The sequence below is a fragment of the Gadus chalcogrammus genome, chromosome 20, assembly GCF_026213295.1.
Source record: "Gadus chalcogrammus isolate NIFS_2021 chromosome 20, NIFS_Gcha_1.0, whole genome shotgun sequence".
Taxonomy (NCBI): Eukaryota; Metazoa; Chordata; class Actinopteri; order Gadiformes; family Gadidae; genus Gadus; species Gadus chalcogrammus.
Genome location: NC_079431.1, coordinates 15,277,982 through 15,300,576, shown reverse-complemented (window position 1 = coordinate 15,300,576; position 22,595 = coordinate 15,277,982). Strand labels below are relative to the sequence as shown.

Here is a 22,595-nt window from a genome sequence, read left to right as displayed (position 1 = left end):
AATAAATAGAGAAAACAGAATTTATCGACACACTCTTGACACTATGAAGCGCGCAAACACACGCACCCACACAAACACACACACACAGTGATGCATAAATATTCACAAGCAAGCATTTCATATAAATACCCATGCATATTTAGGCAGAGAAAGAACACACACACACAGACGCGCGTAAGCACGCATGCAAGCACGCGCACACACAAAAACACACACACACACCAACAAAAATACACGCACACACACACAAATACACATGCACACACACACACACACACACACAAAAACACGCAAACACACACACATACACACACGAAAACACATCCATAGACACAAACATACGCACAAAAACACACATGGCAGGCATGAACACAAAGACACAGGGATGCATAAGTATCCGCAAGAACCACAAACACGCAACCTTAGCTAGGCAAACAAACAATGCACACACACACACACACACACACACACACACACACACATACACACACACACACCTCGTAGCTCCCTCACGAAGAGAAATGCTGTGTCCAAACAGTGGCAGTAAAACCAGCAGCTCATGAATACAGACGCTCTCCTCTGTGGTCCTCTGGGATCCCTAGCGTAAATGTTTAGCCTCATAGCTCACTAAAGAGCACATCGTAACTCAGCTGGTCCTCCATCACACTCACACGAACACACACACACGCACAAACACACACACAGACACACAGACACACACACACACACACACACACACACACACACACACACACACACACACACACACAAACACACTCTAACAGCATAAAAGCACACTCATCATCTCCCTGTTTGGGATAGGAGGTTCAACCCCCAGGTCTTCATTCTTGATCTTCACAGCGCGAGTGCGACCAGGAAAGCAGATCTTAGCAGTTGTTTTCTAAACCATTGAATTCCAATTGGTGGAAACTAGAATGGCAGCGGTGCATTATGGGACCTGAGCCCCTTGCAGGGCCATGCATCGATCGTGAAGAGATGGACGGGCCTCGGCTTGTTGACGTCAAGTCAGATCTATGTTCCTGGTGGGTGGAGCCAGCTGCAGATGAGCTTTGCTGCTACGAGTGAGCTTTGGTGCTGGTTTAGAAATATGATATATTGTGTTGAGATACGACATATAAACTGCCTGGATATAAAAATGTTCCCATAAAAGGACAAATGGATTTTTTTTTTTTGCTGGTTTAGAGAGAAATGCAGTTTAAGAGATATGAATGACATTTTTGCAGGTATGGAATGGTCTATGAATATTGTTTTTTACTGCAGGTATAATATTAGTAACATATAAATCCGCAATTTTTCCGCTATAGAATGATTGATATGTTCTGCCAGTATATAACAAGCTATTTAGGCTATTAACAAGATGTAGAATGATCTATATATATGAATGTCTATTGTCTAGTACATCCTTTTCCTGAACTTTTCATTGTATGAATGCAGTGTACCATGAGTGATTTCTGAATGTGCTCTCTTGATTCTATAGAATCATCTATGAATGAGCTTTCGTTCTTCACAAATTGTAGAAAATGTCCAAAGTACCGTGCGCTAAAAGACTTCGGATCGTACATTTCCAGGAAAAGCTCCTTCCCACCGCAGTGGCAGAGGCAGAGAGAAAGCCTCTTAAGAGCCCATTGAGGACGGCATGAAATGGCGTGCATTACTCTGTAAAGAGATGTTTTTGCAGGTAAAATACCACGTAATTATTCGCAGGACAACGTTTAGAGTAGGAAGTCATTTCAGGCCTGTTGGGATTAGATTCGGTCGTGGAAAGCGTACTTTGCCTGCTTTGTAGAACGGAGAGTGGAACCTGATAGCATAGGCAGCTCTTAGACAAAGCAAATCAGTGCTAGATTAAGTTAAATTGTCATATGTTCCAGAGGTAAATATAGTCAAATGAAAAAAATCTCATAATATAAATAATTAACTAACTATTGTAATTAACAATATGTTAATTACAATATGTTTTCTTAAAATACTTTTTAAAATCAGACCATCAATACAGTCTCACCCAAATAAAATTTAACAAGCTAAACAAGCCAGCTGCTAACAAGTAAGCTCACAATGTACATGTGACGCCTTACTGTAGAGTAGACGTCACAGAGTTGACCACATAACAAATAGTGAGTACATACAATTTCTTCCTAATGTATTTTACTTTTTTTTTGGCTTTATGGACTGGAGTGGTACAGGAAAGAGGGGGTGGGGTAGGGAATGACATGTGGCGTAGGATCACAGGTTGGAACTACCCTGGGTTTCTGCATGTCCTATGGGGTTAGTCGGCTGAGCCACCAAGATGCCCCCCACTAGGTATATACTTCGATAAATAGATAGGAACACACATCTATCGCCATGATACTCCTTTGGCCCGCTGAGACAGTGAGAGTACAGTGCATCCTGGGGTGTATTGGCAGCTGACAAAGAGGACGGATAGATCTGAAGGAGACTCCTATATGAGGACACACACACACACACACACACACACACACACACACACACACACACACACACACACACACACACACACACACACACACACACACACACACACACACACACACACACACACACACACACACACACACACACACACACAGTCTCTATCTCTCCCTCCCTCCCCCCTTCCCAATGTGAAGTGTCCACCCCAGCCAGGATGAGAGCTGCCTTCGCTTTCTCTCAAGTGGGCCCTCACTCGCCCCCTACTCACGCTGAACCCCGAGCGCCCCTCTCTCTCCAGGTTACCATAACAACCACGACCTCTGCCACTCCACCAATTAGAAAACAATCAGCCTGCTGGGACTAGAGAGATGGGCGAGAGGGAGAGAGAGAGGGGGAAAGGGAGAGAGGGAGAGGCTTGATGGAGGGAGAGGGGGGAGAGGGAGAGCGCAGGAGGGGGGGGCGGGTTGAGGGGTTTCGATAGAGAGAGGGGGGGGAGAGGGAGATGAAGAGAGAGGGAGAGGGGGAAAGGGGGTGCACGGCAGAGAGGAAGAATGAAATAGTGGACAGGAAAAAAGATTTAACTGAATGAAAGGAATAATGAGTATGCAGACAGGGAGGAGGCGGGAGTATGAGTGCAGCGGAAGACAAGAAAGGAAAGGGGGACAAACCTTTGAGTTTGCTCCACTATTTCGATACGCACACACAGACACACACTAATATAATACGCTTTTCTTACCTTTATTAACACACAACCTAAAACTCAAATGCTCGCACTTTATAATATAATACATGTTTTTTCCTTTATACAGGGACAATCTCTACATCTTTCACTCTCTATCTCTCCATATATATCTCTCTGCGTACACACAAACACACGCGCATAACAAGCAAAACCACTATTTCACACACACCATACCAAATTAATATTGATTCGCAGGTTTCATTATGAATTTCAACAAGTCTGCAGTTTGACCCTACACTCAAAATGTCTACGTCCTTATACTACATATTGTTCTAGTCTTTCATAGTTGACACTTTAATTCTTCATTTAATCCCCTCTCCCTGTCTTCCCCCCGTCTTTTGCTATCTTTAGACTTTTCTATCGCTGAATGTCACTTTTGTGCTATCTCTCTCTCTTGCCTTCCCCAACTCGCTGTCTGTCTCCCTTCCTCCTCCCCTCTCTCTCTCTCTCTCTCTCTCTCTCTCTCTCTCTCTCTCTCTCTCTCTCTCTCTCTCTCTCATGAAGACGGCTGTTTGAGTGCCAGGTTCCTTGGTCTTAAGTGCTGCTCTCTCTACCAATCTGTTCACACTGGAGGTAATTAGGGATGGACTCGGGTGGTTATTGCAGAGAGAGCTTGAGAAAAAGAGAAAGAGGGAGCGATAGAGAGGCAAGGAATAAAAGCTGATAAAGTGTTTGGCTGAGTTCTCTGAGTTGGTTTGGCAGGTGGTTATGTATGTCTTTGTGTGTGTGTGAGAGAGTATTCTGTGTGTGTATTTTTGTGCTTGTATAAATGCATATGGTGTGTAGGGATGTGTTTTGTGTGTTTGTAAATGCATGCATGTGTATGTTTGTGATTTAGTTAATTAGTGTGTGTGTGTGTGTGTGTGTGTGTGTGTGTGTGTGTGTGTGTGTGTGTGTGTGTGTGTTTACGCATTTGCATGTGTCATCCTTGGGAGGGCGAGTGAGGCTGAGGGCAAACGAGCATGGTGAGTCCAGAGGAGAGACGGTTTGTTAGCTTGTGATTCATCCAGCTAATACAGAACAGTCCTAAAGAGGTACTTCAGTTCTCTCTCTCTCTCTCACTCTCTCACTCTCTCCTTTTATATTGGAAAACTCCAGGAGGAAAAAACATTTCATGGCAAAGGACATCCACTGTAGACGAACCACGCTGAATGGAAACACTGGAGAACACACACACTCAGATGCACACACATCCCCATTCAAACGCACGCATGCACACGCACACAGACACACACACGTACGTACACACACACACACGCACACACACAGGCAGCAGCTTATGAGGTTACAAAGCCTATTTATCAGATATTCTCCCTGCTGTACACTATTCTTCTTAAGGTGAAATTCATGTTGTCAACTTTGTGAACTGTTTTCAGCTGTTTTTCTGTATGCTTAACAGTGCGTGTAGAAACAATATCCATGTCTCTGAGTTACATCACTGGCACATCTGAACCTGTTCCTATGTGTGTGCCCTGCGCCAGCATTGTCAGGGCTGCCGCGGCCTAGCCCTCTCACGGTGGATCCCGACGATGGTAAACAAGTCAGTCTGCAGTTTGATGAATTAATGGGATGGAGTCACACTTAGATTACCGGGATCTCATGGTCTTCAGGTCCTCTCAGGGAGAAGCGGAGCCATCCGTCGGGCGACAGCTTCACCCCTGTCACTCAAACCTGGTTGCCTAGCAGCAAGACTTGTCTTTGTTCTCCGAGTGGTTAAATTAGCATGCAGGTGTTAACGAGGCGGCTCCCGGGAACTCAATCAACACATGGAGGCGGGGCTTGTATGCTAATCAGCGTTGTTTCGGGGTTTAGGGAGTTTCTTTGTGCTTTGTGTTGTTTTTTTTAAGGAGTTGGATTAAATTACATCTTTGGGGAGCGAGGTGCTTTAAGACTTCTTAACACTCTAAGTAACACACCAAAGCTTCTGCTGTATTATGATTCATTGGCGGGTTTTGCGTGTGTGTCCGGACATTGGTGACACGATCGTTACAAACATTAGTGGTTTATTCAAGAATGAGTTTTTTTATGCGAAAATTATACCAAAAATTAATAGGATTGAGTAGAAAGAAAATTAGCTCGGAACACGACCTACCTGTCTGTATTTTAACGGCACTCTGCCGTATATCCGTCAATTAATGACATTTTTTTCATGCTTTAAGAGTCATTTCATTAAAAACGCAAAGATTTCTTTAACTTTAAACCCATGTTTGAGGTTCATTATGGTTTTCACATGAAGCGGTCTCTCTGATTCATGCACCTTGTGTGGAATATTAAGTTGTCTTTATAGAAACTTGGTGGTGCGGGCGCGGCACTTATCTTTGGTATTGCTATATTGATTTTAAACTTTGATTGTGCTCAGCCTCCTCTGGAAGTGGCTTTTTGTGTCTAACTAACATGGAGTAAGCAGAGAAAAAAGTTTTTTTGTACTTCTGTCCTGTACTTGCTGCTGTGGCACCCACATTTTCCGCCCGGGATCAATAAAGTACCATCTCGTATTTCTCAGCTTCTCTTATCTTGTAAAGTACAAAAAACAACTGCAGCATGACGATTACGATGACGGAGTAGGATCTCTTTGTGCTGCAATGTGGAGCGAAGAGAAAAAGAACAATACAGGAAAGAAGTAGAAGGGTTAGAGAGAGAGAGAGAGAGAGAGAGAGAGAGAGAGAGAGAGAGAGAGAGAGAGAGAGAGAGAGAGAGAGAGAGAGAGAGAGAGAGAGAGTTGGTAAGCAGCACGATTGGCTCTTCGGAATTACATCATTCTTTTAAGTGTCTTGTTTGTGTGAGATAGAGAGAGGGGTCTACAGAGAAGTCAGCCAGGGGGCAAAGGTCAAACACAGACAACAGCACTCTGGGTATTGTAGTTTAAACTGCACCTTCGCCAATTGGATCTGGTTGATTTGTTCCTGGAAGGGCGTCCATGCTAAAAAGAGGATGGGAGGGCGAGAATGATGGCAAGGAGCTGAGCCCAACACAGCTGGCAAAGGATGCACACACACACACACACACACACACACACACACAGTCAGAGTACGCATGGCTCCTGTGCACTGTTCTACGTGCACGGCTGACAGAGTCCAGAGGGCATATTAAACACAGACAGGTTGTCTAAATGATGACATGCAAGCCAATTTACCACCTGTAGCTCTCTTTCTCTCTGCAAAGCTCTCTCCCTCACTCTCTTTCTCCCTCTCTCCATCTGTCCATTCCCCGCTCTCACCCTCATTCTATCCCGCTCTCTCTCTCTCTCTCTCTCTCTCTCTCTCTCTCTCTCTCTCTCTCTCTCTCTCATACTCTCACACACACACACGCACAGGTTTGATCTAGCTGTTTAAATGATGATTTGCGAACAGATTTGCCCACTGTGACTTTCTCTGCCATTCTGTCTTCCTGCGCCCATATTTGGACAGCTAGTCTGAATGATGTCACGGCAGTCGATGGCGCACTAATTACTGCGCTTGCTTAAATGGCACCGCTTAACCGCCTCTGTCATTTCCTGTCAGCCGCCTTCCCAAAACACATGTCACTTCCTGTTAGCCCGGAGAGGAGGGCCACCTGACACTCAGACACACATAGACACACGCACGCACTCACACACATGCAATTGCACACACAGACACACATGTGCAGAGACGTACACAGACAACGCACACACCCTTTCAGACACACAATTGCTGTACCCCTCGTCTCCCCTCGACTACCACCCCACCCCACCTCCTCCCCATCCTCATTTTCCCCTCTCTCCCCCTCCCTGCCGCGGTTAGGGTGATCTTTTGTTGTCAAACTTCATTAGTCTGGACGTCAACCAATTAGAGAAGAGGACCGGGGCTGGGAGATTAGCAGGAGGGGGGAGAAGAGGGGGGTGGAGGGAGGGAAAGGAAAGGTAGGGGAGGGGAGGTGGGGGGGGGGGACATATGCAGATGAACCGGAGATGAGGAGAACAGAGAAAGATGGAGGAGAGAGGAGACGGAGGCAGTGAGAGTGCGAGAGAGAGAGGGGAAGAGATAAAGGCAAAGACGACTGACGAGAGCGCGATAGAGAGAGGTGGAGATGGAAAAGAGGAAACCAAGGATGGAGGGCGCTATATTCCAGACATCAAGCTATCGACTCCAGCTTGGCGGTCCTTTGTAAACCACAGTTATCCCTCCTCTAGTCTCCTCCATTCAGCCCAGAACTCAGCAGGAAGAGGAATCAATGGAACACTTACATTTTACCCATGTACAAATACGTGCACAGGCACATGCATGCATGCACGCACGCACACATAACCTTGCATGTACCACTGACAAGCGTGTGGCAGATCAGAAATGGCCGCTGTCCCTAAATTGACTACAAGGGGCTCCACTTTCCTTTTATACTCTGAGGTATCGACTATGACCCCAAAGCTTTCTGCTCGGATAGCCAATGACGTGCTCTGCAATATGATGACACTTTGGTCCTTCGTGTGGATTGATGTATTTGCTGTGCGTAGCCTGTTTTAAAGTTATCTAATGGTGTGACTCACTTATTATTAGGAGTTCTTCCATGTAAGTCGCTCTCGATTGAAGCATCTGCGAAATGGGTTGATGTATGTGCTGTGCATAGCCTGCTTTAAAGTTATCTAACGGTGTGACTCACTTGTTATTAGGAGTTATTCAGTGTAAGTCGCTCTGGATTGAAGCTTCTGCGAAATGGGTTGCTGATGAGGTTAGCATAGTTTGTAGCATTCATCGAAGTACACGTTGAAGTTAATTACGGTTGTGCTAAAAACTTGAACTTACATTTTCATCTTCAGTCCCAAACATGATGACATGACAACCCAATTACGTTGAAAGCGAAGAACCACTGGCTGACGTCGAGGCTTGTTTGAAATTGTAGGGTTTAAAGCGGCCGGGCCACTATTATTAACGTAGTAGCGTTTCTGAGGCTATTAAAAAGCTACTTATTGTTTTGTGGTATTGACTCAGCCTTGCTGGGACAGACGGTTAAACGTCCTTCGTTCCTTTAGAAAGACTGAAAGACGTTTCTTTCTTTCTTTTTTTTCTACCCTCTTCAAAGCTCTCAAATCAATCCCAGATTGTCTTTTCAAGCAGTATCGATTCACCCAGAGAGCTATCATGACTGTGTTTGTGGAAATGAAAGGACTTCCCACTTTACTCCTCTCTCCATCTCTCTCTCGTAAACTCTCTCTCCCTCCCCCCATCGCCATGGTTCATTGATTGATTATTTATCAATCCAGTTTGTTCTCTTAGCATTTACACACGTGCACGTGGATACGTGCTCACGCAGGCACTTGTTCCCCTTAAACTCAATCTTTCTCCCTCCTTATGTCTTCTTTTCTTTATGTTTTTTCAACACTTAATGCATTTATTCACTTGCTCTCTCGTCTCATCAATAATGTCTCTCCAATATCTCTATTTTTTTAGTCATTTTCTCTTTCTCCAGGTTCTGCTTGAGCTGTAAGGGATCTTACGTCTGCGACACAGACGCAACAACATCATATGAGCATGCTGGTCCATCGATGGTTTGGCCGATGATTAAACAATACAGGACCAGAAATAGCTAGGAGGAAGGGCCCGGATGGTGTTCAGTGTTTGGTTAGGGTGTACGACTTTGAGACGAAAGGAGCTGGGTTCCATCCCCAATCTCGAGTTGAAAGCGTCTGCTAAAGGACATAGGAGCAAATTTAACAGCATTATCACAGGATTGAGATGAAGTTGTTGATACTCATATTTCTTCAAATGCTACGCACAGATGAGCTGTGTTAGAGGCTGGCGGTGCAGCAGATTGATACTAGCTGCTAAACACCGGCTGTCTCTGACGGCCTGTTTAGCTGGGATCAGCGCACCGCTTACCAACACATCAGATATACATTAAATATACATCACATCACCCCTTACCTCTGATATTAACCACTGATACAATCCATAGAAATGCTTAGAATATCACACAGCTGATCTATGACCCTGCCCTCGAGCAAAGGAACGGAATAATATACATGTTATTTTCTTAGAGGTGTAAAAGTGAAAAATTATAAGGGTGGTAAATATTTATGGGATTTAATAGCAGAGATGTGCCGGCCGGCTGTGGATGTGAGAGTGCTATTTCTCCACGTCATTAAGGAATCAGGCTTATTAATTATTAACGCCAGTTTTAATAACATTCTCACTGTGTCGCTGATTCTGCCTTTAAACATTTATAGAATTATTATTGCTGTGACAGGGGCTCCCATGGAAGATTGACCGTGTGTGTGTGTGTGTCTGCGTGTGTATGTGAGAATAATGTACGTGTGTTTGTGTGTGTGTGTGTGAGAGAATTGTGTGTGTGTGTGTGTGTGTGTGTGTGTGTGTGTGTGTGTGTGTGTGTGTGTGTGTGTGTGTGTGTGTGTGTGTGTTTGTGCGCGCATGCATGAAAGAGGGGAGCAGATGGAATGTACATTAAAAAAATCATAAATAAAAATATCATAAAATGAAAATGAAAAATGTCAGGTCAAAGGTTTGATACAAAGTCTAAAAGCTACACTTTTCTTACCTTAAAGCTTCCCTACATCCATCTACAGCCGCCTTAAAGCCTTGTTTATCATAAGAAATCCATCAAAGACTGGAAATATACTCTTGGAATATATTGTGTATTGGAATGGGTAAGGGAGTAGCGTTGATATTTTATTTATAACCTGTGTGAGTGGAGCACGGGGAAGGTGAATGGAAGGAAGCGCGCTACGCTAACACACACGGCTGCTACTTCCTGTTGTTGTTTAATGACCGCTGGCTTGTAAAACAGGAAGTCATTCCAGTCGGCTTTTATTACCCAGCCCTTGTTCCTCCAGGGCTGATCGATAGCCTCTGCAGTCTGCAGCCACAACACTGTGTGTGTGTGTGTGTGTGTGTGTGTGTGTGTGTGTGTGTGTGTGTGTGTGTGTGTGTGTGTGTGTGTGTGTGTGTGTGTGTGTGTGTGTGTGTGTGTGTGTGTGTGTGTGTGTGTGTGGTGGGCTCCAGCAGAAGATTGACCGCAAAGCATGTGTCTGTGTAGGTTGGAGTGTGTGTAGTTCTATGTATGTGTGTATGTGTGTGTGTGTGTGTGTATGTGCATGTGCGTTGGTCAAGGTTTTATGTTAGCTCTGATAGTTAAAGTGTGTTTTCAGTGTTTTTATTTATTTTTTGTTTTTCTTTATCTCTCCCATCTCATTCTTTTGCTTTTATGTGCAGCCATAAATCATATGAAGCATTAAAGTGTGTGTGTGTGTGTGTGTGTGTGTGTGTGTGTGTGTGTGTGTGTGTGTGTCTGTGTGTGTTTGGGAGGGGGCGTTTGGAATTCATTGTAGTGAAAAGGAGAGAGGGAGTGGTCCTTCTTAGGCCTTGCTTTACCAGCACTGCCTGTTATGATGAATCCACAGTGAACGCACTCTGCAGAAATAGGCGACCAAGTACATACCCACTGTTCGGTCCTCCCCAAATTTGATTGGTCGTACTAGCGGCCTCATTCTGTAGTCAATCCTGCCCTCCTTACACCTGGGAGTCACAGAAAGAATGACAATATGCGGTAACATCGAAAACTACATTTACAGATTTAAATTATGACATTAAGCAGCATCGAAAACGGGTACCATCCACGCTTAATACAGTATATCATCCTCACACCATCTGGTTAGCTCAACTGGTTGAGCATGACATCAACACTGCCAGGGTTTAGGTTCGATTCCCACTAGCGCTAGCTCATTCTAAGAATGCACTTTATGGTTTTGTAAGATGCTTTGGGGAAAAGCCTCCACAAAACCATGTCTGTTATCTATATATATATATATATATATATATATATATATATAAATAAATGTATATGTTTAATATATCAGATAAACAGTCATTTAACTGATATATGAATTGGGATGACAGGAGGTAGGATGCAGTTTGGTGCCACCCATATAGGTGTGTATCCGTAACGTATAGATGCGTATACTGCGTCTGCTCCGGTCTGTTCCCGACTATTTTTATGCTATTCCTTTTCTTGGATGTCTTTCCTATGGGGGCTGCATAGATTGTGCTGACACAGCCCTCTTAAGGACATTGAATATATATAAGCACTCACAATCTGTGCGTCGGTGTGTGTATGTGGATGGGGTAGTACTGTGTGTGTGTGTTCTCTGCACATATTTTGCCCATTGCTTGGTATTGATGGTTGTGAAATCATCCATGAATAAATGACTTCCAACCGTATGGGCGCACACATACTCACTCACTAACTCATTCACTCTCTCACTTTTGCCATCCCTCTCGCTCACAAAAACATATACGGTCTCTCTCTCACTCTACCCACATACATACATACACACACACACACACACACACACACACACACACACACACACACACACACACACACACACACACACACACACACACACACACACACACACAGTCTAGCTGTCAGTACCTCTCTATCACACACTCACAAGCGCAGATAAATTCTGCTTCCTGTCCCATGCAGTGGAGTTGGAAAGCGGGTCAGGGGTCCGCAAGAGGGTGAGTGCTGGAGGTCGACCTGAGAGCAGAACTGTGTTCAGGTGAACCTCTCCACCAGGGGAGGGATGGGGTGAAACGGACAAACTGGTGATAGCCTTGGACAGTGTTTCCCGAAGGGGGAGGCACCGGGGCCTGCTGCAGGGGAGGCGTGAGGGAGACGGGACTGCAGGGAGGACAGAGAGCATGCACTCCAATGAGGGGAGAAGCTTGCCGACCGCACAGCGGAACGACCAATTAGAAATGTGTAAACAAACGCGTTAACTACCGATGCTGTTTGAATGACTCCCCTTTTGCGTGTGCAGTGCACCACAGGGAAGGCAAACTCCATTGTCGCCGTGTGTGAAATGCGCATGCTCGTTTGAAAGTAGACGTCTAGGAGATGTCTTGTGCTGCATTTCGATCGGTCCATCGATTCGTTTTTCAAAACTTTCTGCGTCCTGTTGCAGTTTATGGCTTTGATATTTAGATGTTGTGGTGCGTGAGTGTGGCCGTGTGGGGGATGTTGGATGTGTTTGTCCGGGTGATGGGGGGGAGGGGTGTCTCTCTGCATGTGATTTGTATGTATGTGCTTCGGGGTGCCCGTTATTCTGATAAATGTGTTGACAGAAAGTAGAAGCATTCATATGATTGATGTTGGGGCTCGGACGAAAAAGAGGCAGAAAAACGGATAAAAATGCAGAGAGAGAGCGAGTGTAGAACATTGATCTTTGTGTGGTGTTTGTGTGTGGGTTTTTGTATATCCATGTGTGCGCACACGTGTATATGTGTACGTGTGTGGGATGCCAGTGCAGTCCGAAGGTGTCTGTCAGATAACAGATAACTCAACTTGAGGGATAGAGAGCACCCATTGGACGGTTCCCATCCAGATAAGTCAGCTGATGCATGAGGAGTCAGAGGTTCAGTCTATCACTGTGATTAAAATAATGATGCATTCATGTGCTTTTGTCATCTGGATAGTTATTTATTCATGCACTCAAGTTCATGGTACAGAAACCTTTCCAAAGTAAGAAATCTGAATTTAGTCTAAATTCATTCTTGACATTTTGAAAAAAATCTCTGTCTGTTTGCTTGTGTGTGTGGGTGCGCTTTTGTGTGTGTTTGTGCTTGTGTGTGGGTATGTTTGTGTGTGTGTGTCAGTGAAAGGATCCAGCTGTTGAGGAGAGAGTATCAGCAGGCCAGGAGAGAAGGAATGACCCCTGCCTACGAAGACCCTGACCCCCGGCGCAGAGGGCCTGACGACGACACACACCGGGTAGGGAACACACACACACACACACACACACACACACACACACACACACACACACACACACACACACACACACACACACACCAAGCGTGTACTCCTGGTTCTCCGGGGTCGCAATGCTAATTGATCCTAAGCATTGTGAGTGAGGTTTAATCTCAAGGAGGCCTGACACACACACACACACACACACACACACACACACACACACACACACACACACACACACACACACACACACACACACACACACGAACGTGCAAACACTCAAGCAAACACACATGCAAACACACACAAACACACAAAAATATACAAACACAAATACGCAAAAACATACACACTCCCTACAGGCCGATGATAACAAGTGAGAAACACACTCTGAAAAACACTGTGTGTGTGTGTGTGTGATGTACATGATGATGCATCTCGTACCTAAAGGTATGGAATTGTGTGTGCTGGTGTGAATGATGCTCGTGTTTATTAGTATTCTGCCTGACCAGAGGCCTGCATCTGACCGACACCATTGAATATATATGGAAAGATTAGTTTGGATGGCTACTGCTATGGATCCCTGAGGGTTTGGTCATAAGAGCAGCAGACAATGATAGACAATATCAATATCAAAAGGAAAGGTAATAATAAAGTAGTAAAGTCATAATATAATAAAGTTTAAAAAGGGTGAAAAGATTTTATTACTTTTGCGCTAATATACAGATTTTTACTATATATGATATTTATATTAACAAATTGATTGGTAAGGTTTCAGATCCACATAAAATGTGTCCCAATGGACGACGCTGCGATTTGTGCCAGGGTACCGATTCTGTTCACACCCAAAGAATATCGAGCGTTAAAAACTAAAGTTGTCAGAGAATCGCAGAGAACAAAATAACTAACGTATGATATACTTACGATAACCTACATATTTTAAATTTATATATATATATATATATATTTTTTTTGTGTTCAGTGTAAATCTTCAAATTCCAATTTGGATATAGTTATATTGCTAACTAGTCTTTAGGGTGTTAAAGCTAAGAGCTTAATAGCTAGGAGCTATAACACCAACATAGGTAAAGCCGAGAACAAGCCTCTTCATAGCCCCAAATCAGGGCTGCATTTGAACCGGGGGGTTTGGCCTCTTTTAGCACGCTGAGCACTTTCTGTTCTCCCAGAAAAAACAATGTTTTCCTGCATGTTGTTCTTGTCCCGGCGACAATCTGCCAACACCGCTGTCCCGTTTCGCTCGATCACCCCACACAGCCTGAGCCAAGCGATCAATACACATAAACTCAGCCATTCCTTACCTCCAAATGAGAAAAGTTTCTTGTTCACAAATCAACAACAACGAGAGGAGGGAGAGAGGGACACAAGAGAGAGACAGAGAGAAAGAAGAGGAGGAGGGAGAAAGAGGAGCACAAAGTAATAGATAGGGAGGGGGAGGGAGGGAGCTGTAAAAAGAGCGATAGAGAGACGGAGACACGGAGCGACCGAAAGAGAGTGCGAGAGAGAAAGAGCACAATTAGCATGCACCAGAGGTAGGTAATTAAGTTTGATGTTAGCAGAAATGAAAAGGAGAGAGAGAGAGAGAGAGAGAGAGAGAGAGAGAGAGAGAGAGAGAGAGAGAGAGAGAGAGAGAGAGATCAGCAGTCACCACGTTACCAAACCGGCCGACCTTGCTGACGAAGATGTATTTGTTAATTGAACAGTTCCAACACGGCTGTGGGGGGAGACCGATGGCAAACACTAAATTGGCCTTTTATTTATTTGTTTTTCTGGTCGTTTGTCTGTGAGATAAGTGAAGGTGTTTAGTGGAAAGTTCTCAAAGAACTAACATTGCTGATCCAAGAGAGTTGGAGCAGACTAAAGGAGTTTGTTGTAGAATATACAAGGGAGGGGGAAAGAGAATGAGGGAGGTAGAGACATTAAAGAGAGGGAGGGAGAGAAAGAGGGATGGAGATGTATAAAAGAGCGGGAGATAAAGCGAGAGAGGAAGTGAAAGGGAGGGAAAGAGCCATAGAGGAGCAGAGAGAAAGGGGGGGCAAAAAAAAGTGAGTCATAAAGAAAATTGGATGGAGGGAGTAAAAAACAAGCTAAATTGATGGATATAGTGTGTTGGTGTGTGTGTGGTTGTTTGTGTCCATGCGTGTGTGTTGCTAATGCAATGCTAGCGTAGTATAATGTTTGTTTTGTCCCTGTGGCTCCATTAGCATCCCATTGATTCATGGTTATGGCTTAGCTGTCTTAGCTAGCAGAAGAATGTTTGCCTAGAAACAATTATCAAGCAACCAAAACACATACGAGTTGGTTGCTGTGTGTGTGTGTGTGTGTGTGTGTGTGTGTGTGTGTGTGTGTGTGTGTGTGTGTGTGTGTGTGTGTGTGTGTGTGTGTGTGTGTGTGTGTGTGTGTGTGTGTGTGTGTGAGAGAGTGTGTGTTGTTTGCCACAACAACAGACTTTCCCCCTAGGGAAATAGGAAGTAAATCAACAGGGTGCTTGTGGTTTGATTGCATGCACACACACACAAACCAACTAACACCAACACACACACACACACACACACACACACACACACACACACACACACACACACACACACACACACACACACACACACACACACACACACACACACACACACACACACACACACACACACACAATGTTGCAGTCAACAGTTATTTTAATTGTTGCGCAGCAATCTTTATTCAGTATAACTTAACGATGTTGCGCCGTACATCATCTCCTGTACGATATCTCGGATTATTGTGCATCATCGTCGTTTAATCTTTTTGAGACCTTGTTGATTTGGTCCATGCCCAAGATGGTCTTTACCTTTCCTGTTCAGTCCCTGTGGTTGTTTAACTTGGTATGACTGTGAAGCCTTCTTCCTCCCCTTCTGGGTTCTCTCCGTGGTTTCAAGCACTGGTTCTCAATCTGTGGGTCGCACGCCATAAGTGGAAGGCAGAAGGGCCCAAGGGAGTCGGGGGATGAACACAATAAAATAAAGAAATTTAAAAGTGTTGAAAGGCTGAAGAGGGGAATATGATGAACAATGTATACATATAGATTTGGTAGAGACAGATTTTTTTATTTTGGGTTTTGCTTGTTGCGTCTGGATAAATGTATGCATTGTTTATTTTACCGAACAACTTCAAGGAACTGCTTAAAAGTGTAAAGACTGGCCCATATACTTAATTGATACATTGAACATTTGCTCTTTGATTATTCAAATATAATAACGTACGTACGTGTGTGTGTGTGTGTGTGTGTGTGTGTGTGTGTGTGTGTGTGTGTGTGTGTGTGTGTGTGTGTGTGTGTGTGTGTGTGTGTGTGTGTGTGAGCGTTCATGCTGGTGTGTACTTATAAAACTCATTGTAATATGCACTCATGACTGGGTGCTTTTGTTTTTTAGAGTTTGGATGTGCCCTCATGAAACAGTGTTCACATTCATGCAAACACATAGCCCATGCATCAACAAACGCTGGCGCATTGACCGAGTTTAACCATATTACCGTCCAAAGTTGCCGACACCATAAATAAGAGACAGTTTAATTTGATTTGAGCTTAAGAGAAGGATGTCTGGAAGTTCCCCTCTGGTCCTCCCTCGGTTGAAATCCTCTCAACAATAAACTCGCTGTCGGGAGTCATTACGGTATTTATACCGGAATGCCACTAAATACGCCACTCCTTATTTAAAATCAGGGTCTGGAGCTGCATGGTCTCAATAGGTGATGCTCTTATCATGTATTTATAAGTTATTTGATCTGATGGACTATTTTGCTTCCTATACTTTTTGTACCTTATTTTGATTTGTAATTTGCATATATATAGTACAATCTGTTTAGGTTCTGTTAAATGATTAGCATACATTAAAATGTTTACATAAATATAAAAATATATAGTCGAAACATGGTTGTACACTAACATATCTACATAAATAGATATATAGATAGATGGATGGATGGATGGATGGATGGAAAGACTTTATTTGTTATTGCGCAGTCACCTATAAAACAAAATCGAATTGCTACATCTGATATAGATATAAATATAGATATTGTCATAGATAGATAGATAGATAGATAGATAGATAGATAGATAGATAGATAGATAGATAGATATACATCTATATATATTATCTTACCATAATGCAACAGGGAAAAAATGGGGAACATGACTTACATTTGTTTGTGATTGGATAAGGATGTTAAACAAGCTGCTCCGGGTTTTTTATCTCTGAAAGGTGATGTTGTCCTCCAACAGACACTCGGGTAATGGACAGGATTAGTTTAGTGTAATGGTTGAGGGTGTTGGAAGCCGTCTGCATGCTGAGACAGACCGTTCTTAAGTTTCTCACGGGGTAAGAACAGGCAGAGCGTGTGTCCCGCCATGCTCGTTAGAAACACCACTCATTGTGTTGTCTGCATGGATGAACCCGGACAGAACTCTACCTGCTGATGCATCCACCGAGCTAGGAGGGAGAGGGGCTTTGGTTCTGCTCTAATTGAAACATTTAGTTTATTGATCAGAGACAGCCCCTCATGGATTACCTCTAGGTCTGTTCCTTACTGAGCGAGGGAGAGGGAGGTTCATTCTGACCGGTTGTCTCTTGAGGGCCTGTTTCTGCACCGGTACAACCACACTGACCGGCTGTCTACCAGTGTCACCGCTGTCCCTTCAGGAGCAAACATTGTTGGAGTTTTAGGCTTTAGTTTATAGAGGCGTAATGCATTTGGCCGTCCTGCTTTCGACCCACTGAGTGCATGTCTGCTAACTAATGTCATTAGCTAATAAGCATTGAGTGGTAAATTGCAGAGCCTCTGCTCAAACACAGCATTAAGTTCCTAAAGCCCATAGTTACGAAACACCCCGCTTGTTTTTCTTAACCAGTGGAAAAACTCGGAAATGGAAATGCTTCATTACATGCTGCCAACGTTAGAAGTAAGGTTATCATGGTAATCTTATAACTAAGAAGGAGGTATCAAAAGCATGAAGGGTAGGGGGTTCCATATCATGAACTAAACCGAAATCCAATAAAATGGTATAATCTTGGGGAACTTCAGTTAATACTTTATTATTCGCCCTTACTGTAGAAATAATGGAATTCCTAACCTTCTCCTGATTGGCTGACGCTCATTCATTTTCTCTCTCACTATCACGATCCCAATCTGCCTGGTGGCTGTCGTGGAGATGAATGTCGTGGAGGTGACTGTGTTATGAAGGAGGAGACCTTGCACCGTGTCCTGCTTCTGGAGTTTTGAGTTCCCTTGTCTTTTCAGTATAATTTCCCTTGGAGTTATAACTGACCCACGCAAGGTTACATCCTCTGTTGTCTCTCTTCACTCTTATCAGCCCTCTCTTGTCCTGACAATGGCCCTGGCTGTCTGTGCTTACGTGCATATCCGTGTAATTGCGTGTGTGTCACGGGACACTTATTTGTCTGTTTGTCACATTGTATTTATGTGTGTACCGGTATTTGCCCGCCTGTGCGTGCGTATGTGTATCCCCCAGCCTATGCTTGTGTGAGAGAGGAAGCGTGTGTGGTCTTATTTTTGGGTTTGAATGGTTCAAGGTTCCAGGTCTCAGTCCTTTTCTCCTCTCTCCCGGGTCCCCACGACTCACGTCCCCTCCTGGTCCCCAGGCCGAAGCACTATTGTTTGTGGGACGCTAAAGCAGAAGACTTTAAGGGGGACTTCCAGATTAGCGGTTATTCCCACTACCTGGCAAGACACTATTATTACTTTCTTTTGATATCGTTCAGTAAGAACAATAGTGTGTTTTAGAATTAAAGAACATTGTCCCAGAGTTTCCTTGTAGTACCACAGCTGTTGCTGATAATTTTTTGGATTATTTGATTATATGTCATATTATTATCTAAAATAATGGTTAACAGAATGATAAAAAAAGAAAAAGAAAAAGGCAAAGGCATGTACAAATTAAATTGTATAAAATGACATTCAAACACAGTCCTATAAATGTATACAAACAATGTAATATCTAAAAACACAAATAACTCCATAATTGACAATGCAGTTTACTCACAGCTCTGCAAATTGTTGGGATTCATTTAAATCATGGTAATGGTTCATGATTCAACACCCATTATCTGGTCACACCGATTAGAGTCTTGACCCTATTATCATAAAAAAGCAGGACAACACGTATAGTCATTGTAATGTTATAGTCTCACAGTGAACCTGGAAACACACAAAGAGCCTTTTTACCATTGGTGTAATGCTCTGGCTGTGGGTGTGTGTGGGTTTGAAATCAAATCAAGTCTGGAACAATAGATGGATAGTCGAAGGTTAAGTTTCTCCACTCCCACATGTATGTCTGCAAACATCTACGTGATTTGATACTTAACCCCTCCCTGCGCATTAGTTATAAACAAGCCATCAAAGTCTCTTCTAATGCTGGGTACACTCCTGAGACACCTGAGAGACCCCACACCCTAATGATAGATTAAGATACATTTAACTGTTTTGGTCGTTAAGTGTATGGAAGGAAACTATTCTGCCAACATAGCACAACAAACATTAACCGATTACACTCCCAGTGTTCATTTCAAAACCACAAATCGCACCAATCTCTCGCGATCGAAATCATACGTTAGTGTAAACAAACGTGTCAGACGACAGTCAGTAGGATCTAGGTATGCTAGCTTTTGCTAATGTTTTTTGGGGTTTTGCAGCATGCAGTGAGGTCAGCATGGCTCCTGATTTGCTAACGTCTTTTGCACGGGTCAATCCATTGCATGCATCCTCAGCTGTCATCAGAGTTCCCCCCCACACAAGAGGATTTTGGATTGGAAATATTGTATTTGTTTAATATTTGCAAATATATTCTGCAAATATTATGAATCGGTGAGGCCCCGATTATTAAAAAACATGCCATTAATATTCCCTTTCGGAAAAAAAAACAGTAGAACCATCAAAAAAAATGGTTCGACTGGATGGTTCTACTGGACCATCAAAAAATCTGGGCTTTGCTGACGACAGTATTGAGGGGGAAATCGGGCACAATATCGGGGTTATCATCCTGTAGTGTGTACCCAGCATAAATTACCATATTAAAATGTATTCTTATCTTAATCCCACATGCAGAAAAACAACATTTTATAGTGAATGCCTCAATGTTTTGAAAGGCTCATGATTGTTATTTCCGATGTAGTACACACAGACACACACACGCACACACACAAACTTGCAGTGTCCACTCTGTCCCTGGGTAGCCACAGTTTCCACAACAGAACAGGAAGAGGCAGCCTTGGTGCTTAATTGGGAGGAAATGTGGGGAATCGAACCTGCGCTCTTGACCAGCCCGAGTGGACCTTGTGCTTGAATGTGGCTCTTTGTTGTTGGGGAGGGTTGAGAGTTTTGTTTGTGCACTGGCTTCGTTCCGGGAACACGGAAGGACACCATTCTAGTTGGTTCCATTGAAAAGGACCTTTTAGCAAACCGATAGTTCAGTGGCATTCGTATTATGATGATTATCTCCAAGTTCACCAACACTGTGCATCCATCTGTCCGCCCATTCAGAAATCCATTCATACTCTCTCCCATTTATGTCTATTCATCCATCCATCCCTCTGTCTATTTATGAATCCATCCACATTTGTGTATCCATTGATCCATCTATTGTTGCATCCGTCTTTAAATCCATTAGGCCATCATTCGTCCATCCAGGGGTGTTGCACAAACACACACACACAAACACACACACACAAACAAATGCTTGCTACCTCTCCCTCCTTTCACTCCTTGCTACCAATGAGAGCCTAACAGCAGAAGAGAGGGAAAACCTAAAGACTCAAATATTTTCCTCACAGAGGAAAATACATAATGAAATCACGGCGATGGAAAGAATTGCTGAATGTCCAAGATAGTCTTGAAGAATGCCAAGAAAACGATTCATCCATTCTCAATAAGCTTCAAATTAAACATGTAACCCGCGCACATATGCCGTCCCACACTGACCACACACACACACACACACACACACACACACACACACACACACACACACACACACACACACACACACACACACACACACACACACACACACACACACACACACACACACAACCACATTGCAGACGGGCAACCATGTGCGTAAAGACTTGCGGTTGGGTCTGCCCTTATAAGGACGCGGGGGTTGTTGGAACAGAAGTGTTGTGCTGATTCAGAACAGAAAGGGTAGCGGATTACACTGACATTCCATTTATACTGGAGGACAGAGGGAGGGAGATGGAAAGAACTGCAGAGAGAGGGATGGATCGAGGGAGATAAGGAGGGAGGAGAAAGGGAGACGGCTGGATAGATAGGGAGTAAAGGACAGAGGTATAGAGGGATGGGTCAGAGACATGGAAGGGATGGAGACAGGGTAGAAAAGGTAGAAACCTCAATAGGTAGAGGAAGTGAATGCTGATGTTAAGCTAAAAAATCATCGCTGGCTTGCATCGAGTTCAAATATTTGAGATGTCTGTCTGTCTGTCTGTCTGCCTGCCTGCCTGCCTGCCTGCCTGCCTGCCTGCCTGCCTACCTGCCTGCCTGCCTGCCTGCCTGCCTGCCTGCCTGCCTGCCTGCCTGCCTGCCTGCCTGCCTGCCTGCCTGCCTGTCTGCCTGTCTGCCTGCCTGTGTCTCTCACTCTCTTTTTATTTTTCTATCTGTCTATCTTTTTTAATTGTCTCTCTCCCTCAATCTCTTCTTAGTCTAAGTCTCTGCCTCTCCGTCTCTCTGTATGTTCACAGAGAATGTGTGTGTGTGCGCTTGAGGATGACAACGATCAGCCTTGTGTGCGATCAGAGCCCCCTTTCCCCTGCTGTGACATCATTTATGCAGACTGACCCCCTGGGATAGAGGTCAGCTGCTTGAGGCAGGTATTCCCTACACACATGTACGCACACACACGCACACACACTTAGGCAGACACACTCTGCAAGCAGGTTTGAACTGATGGTTTCCGAGTCAATACTGAGAGGAAGGCTGAGGACAGTTGATATTTATAGTGTGTCGTTGTGTGTCTGCTTGTGTGTTTGTACTCATCACACACACACACACACGCACACACACACACACACACACACACACGCACACACACACACACACACACACACACACACACACACACACACACACACACACACACACACACACGCGCACACAACCACACACACTCACACACACACACACACACACACACACACACACACACACACACTGATCCAGTGGTCTTTGGCCAAGTCACACAGCAGTGTGGGATTTGGCTGAGGTACAGTGGAAGAAAACCTGGTGTTAATAGAACTACCCTGCACTCAAACACACACACACACACACACACACACACACTTATTTGCGCCGCGGTTGCCATGCATATTTGGTGCTTTTCTACTTGAAAAACGGCTCTCCCAGTCAAGCGCTTGCGTACCCTTACTCAAAGTCACACACATACAGACACATAAATATACACAAAGATACACAAACACTTCGACACAGATAAACAGTGATAAATATTAACTGCCACGGACACACGGAAAACGTAAACAGACACTAAGATATCCCATCCAAACACACACACACACACACCTTTCTACACAGAGGAGATACACAAGCAGACATATGAACAAACACACACACACACACACCTTTCTACACAGAGAAG

At 44.1% G+C, this 22,595-nt stretch overlaps 1 protein-coding gene across 1 annotated transcript in view; it reads left to right on the top strand.

Moving 5' to 3' along the window:
* pard3bb (par-3 family cell polarity regulator beta b) overlaps positions 1-22,595 on the top strand; it is a 185,719-nt gene that overhangs the window by 119,608 nt on the left and 43,516 nt on the right. Inside the window, exon 23 of the mRNA XM_056580571.1 lies at positions 12,823-12,937. Within this exon, the coding sequence (XP_056436546.1) occupies positions 12,823-12,937 (115 nt within the window). The remainder of the gene's footprint in view (positions 1-12,822; positions 12,938-22,595) is intronic.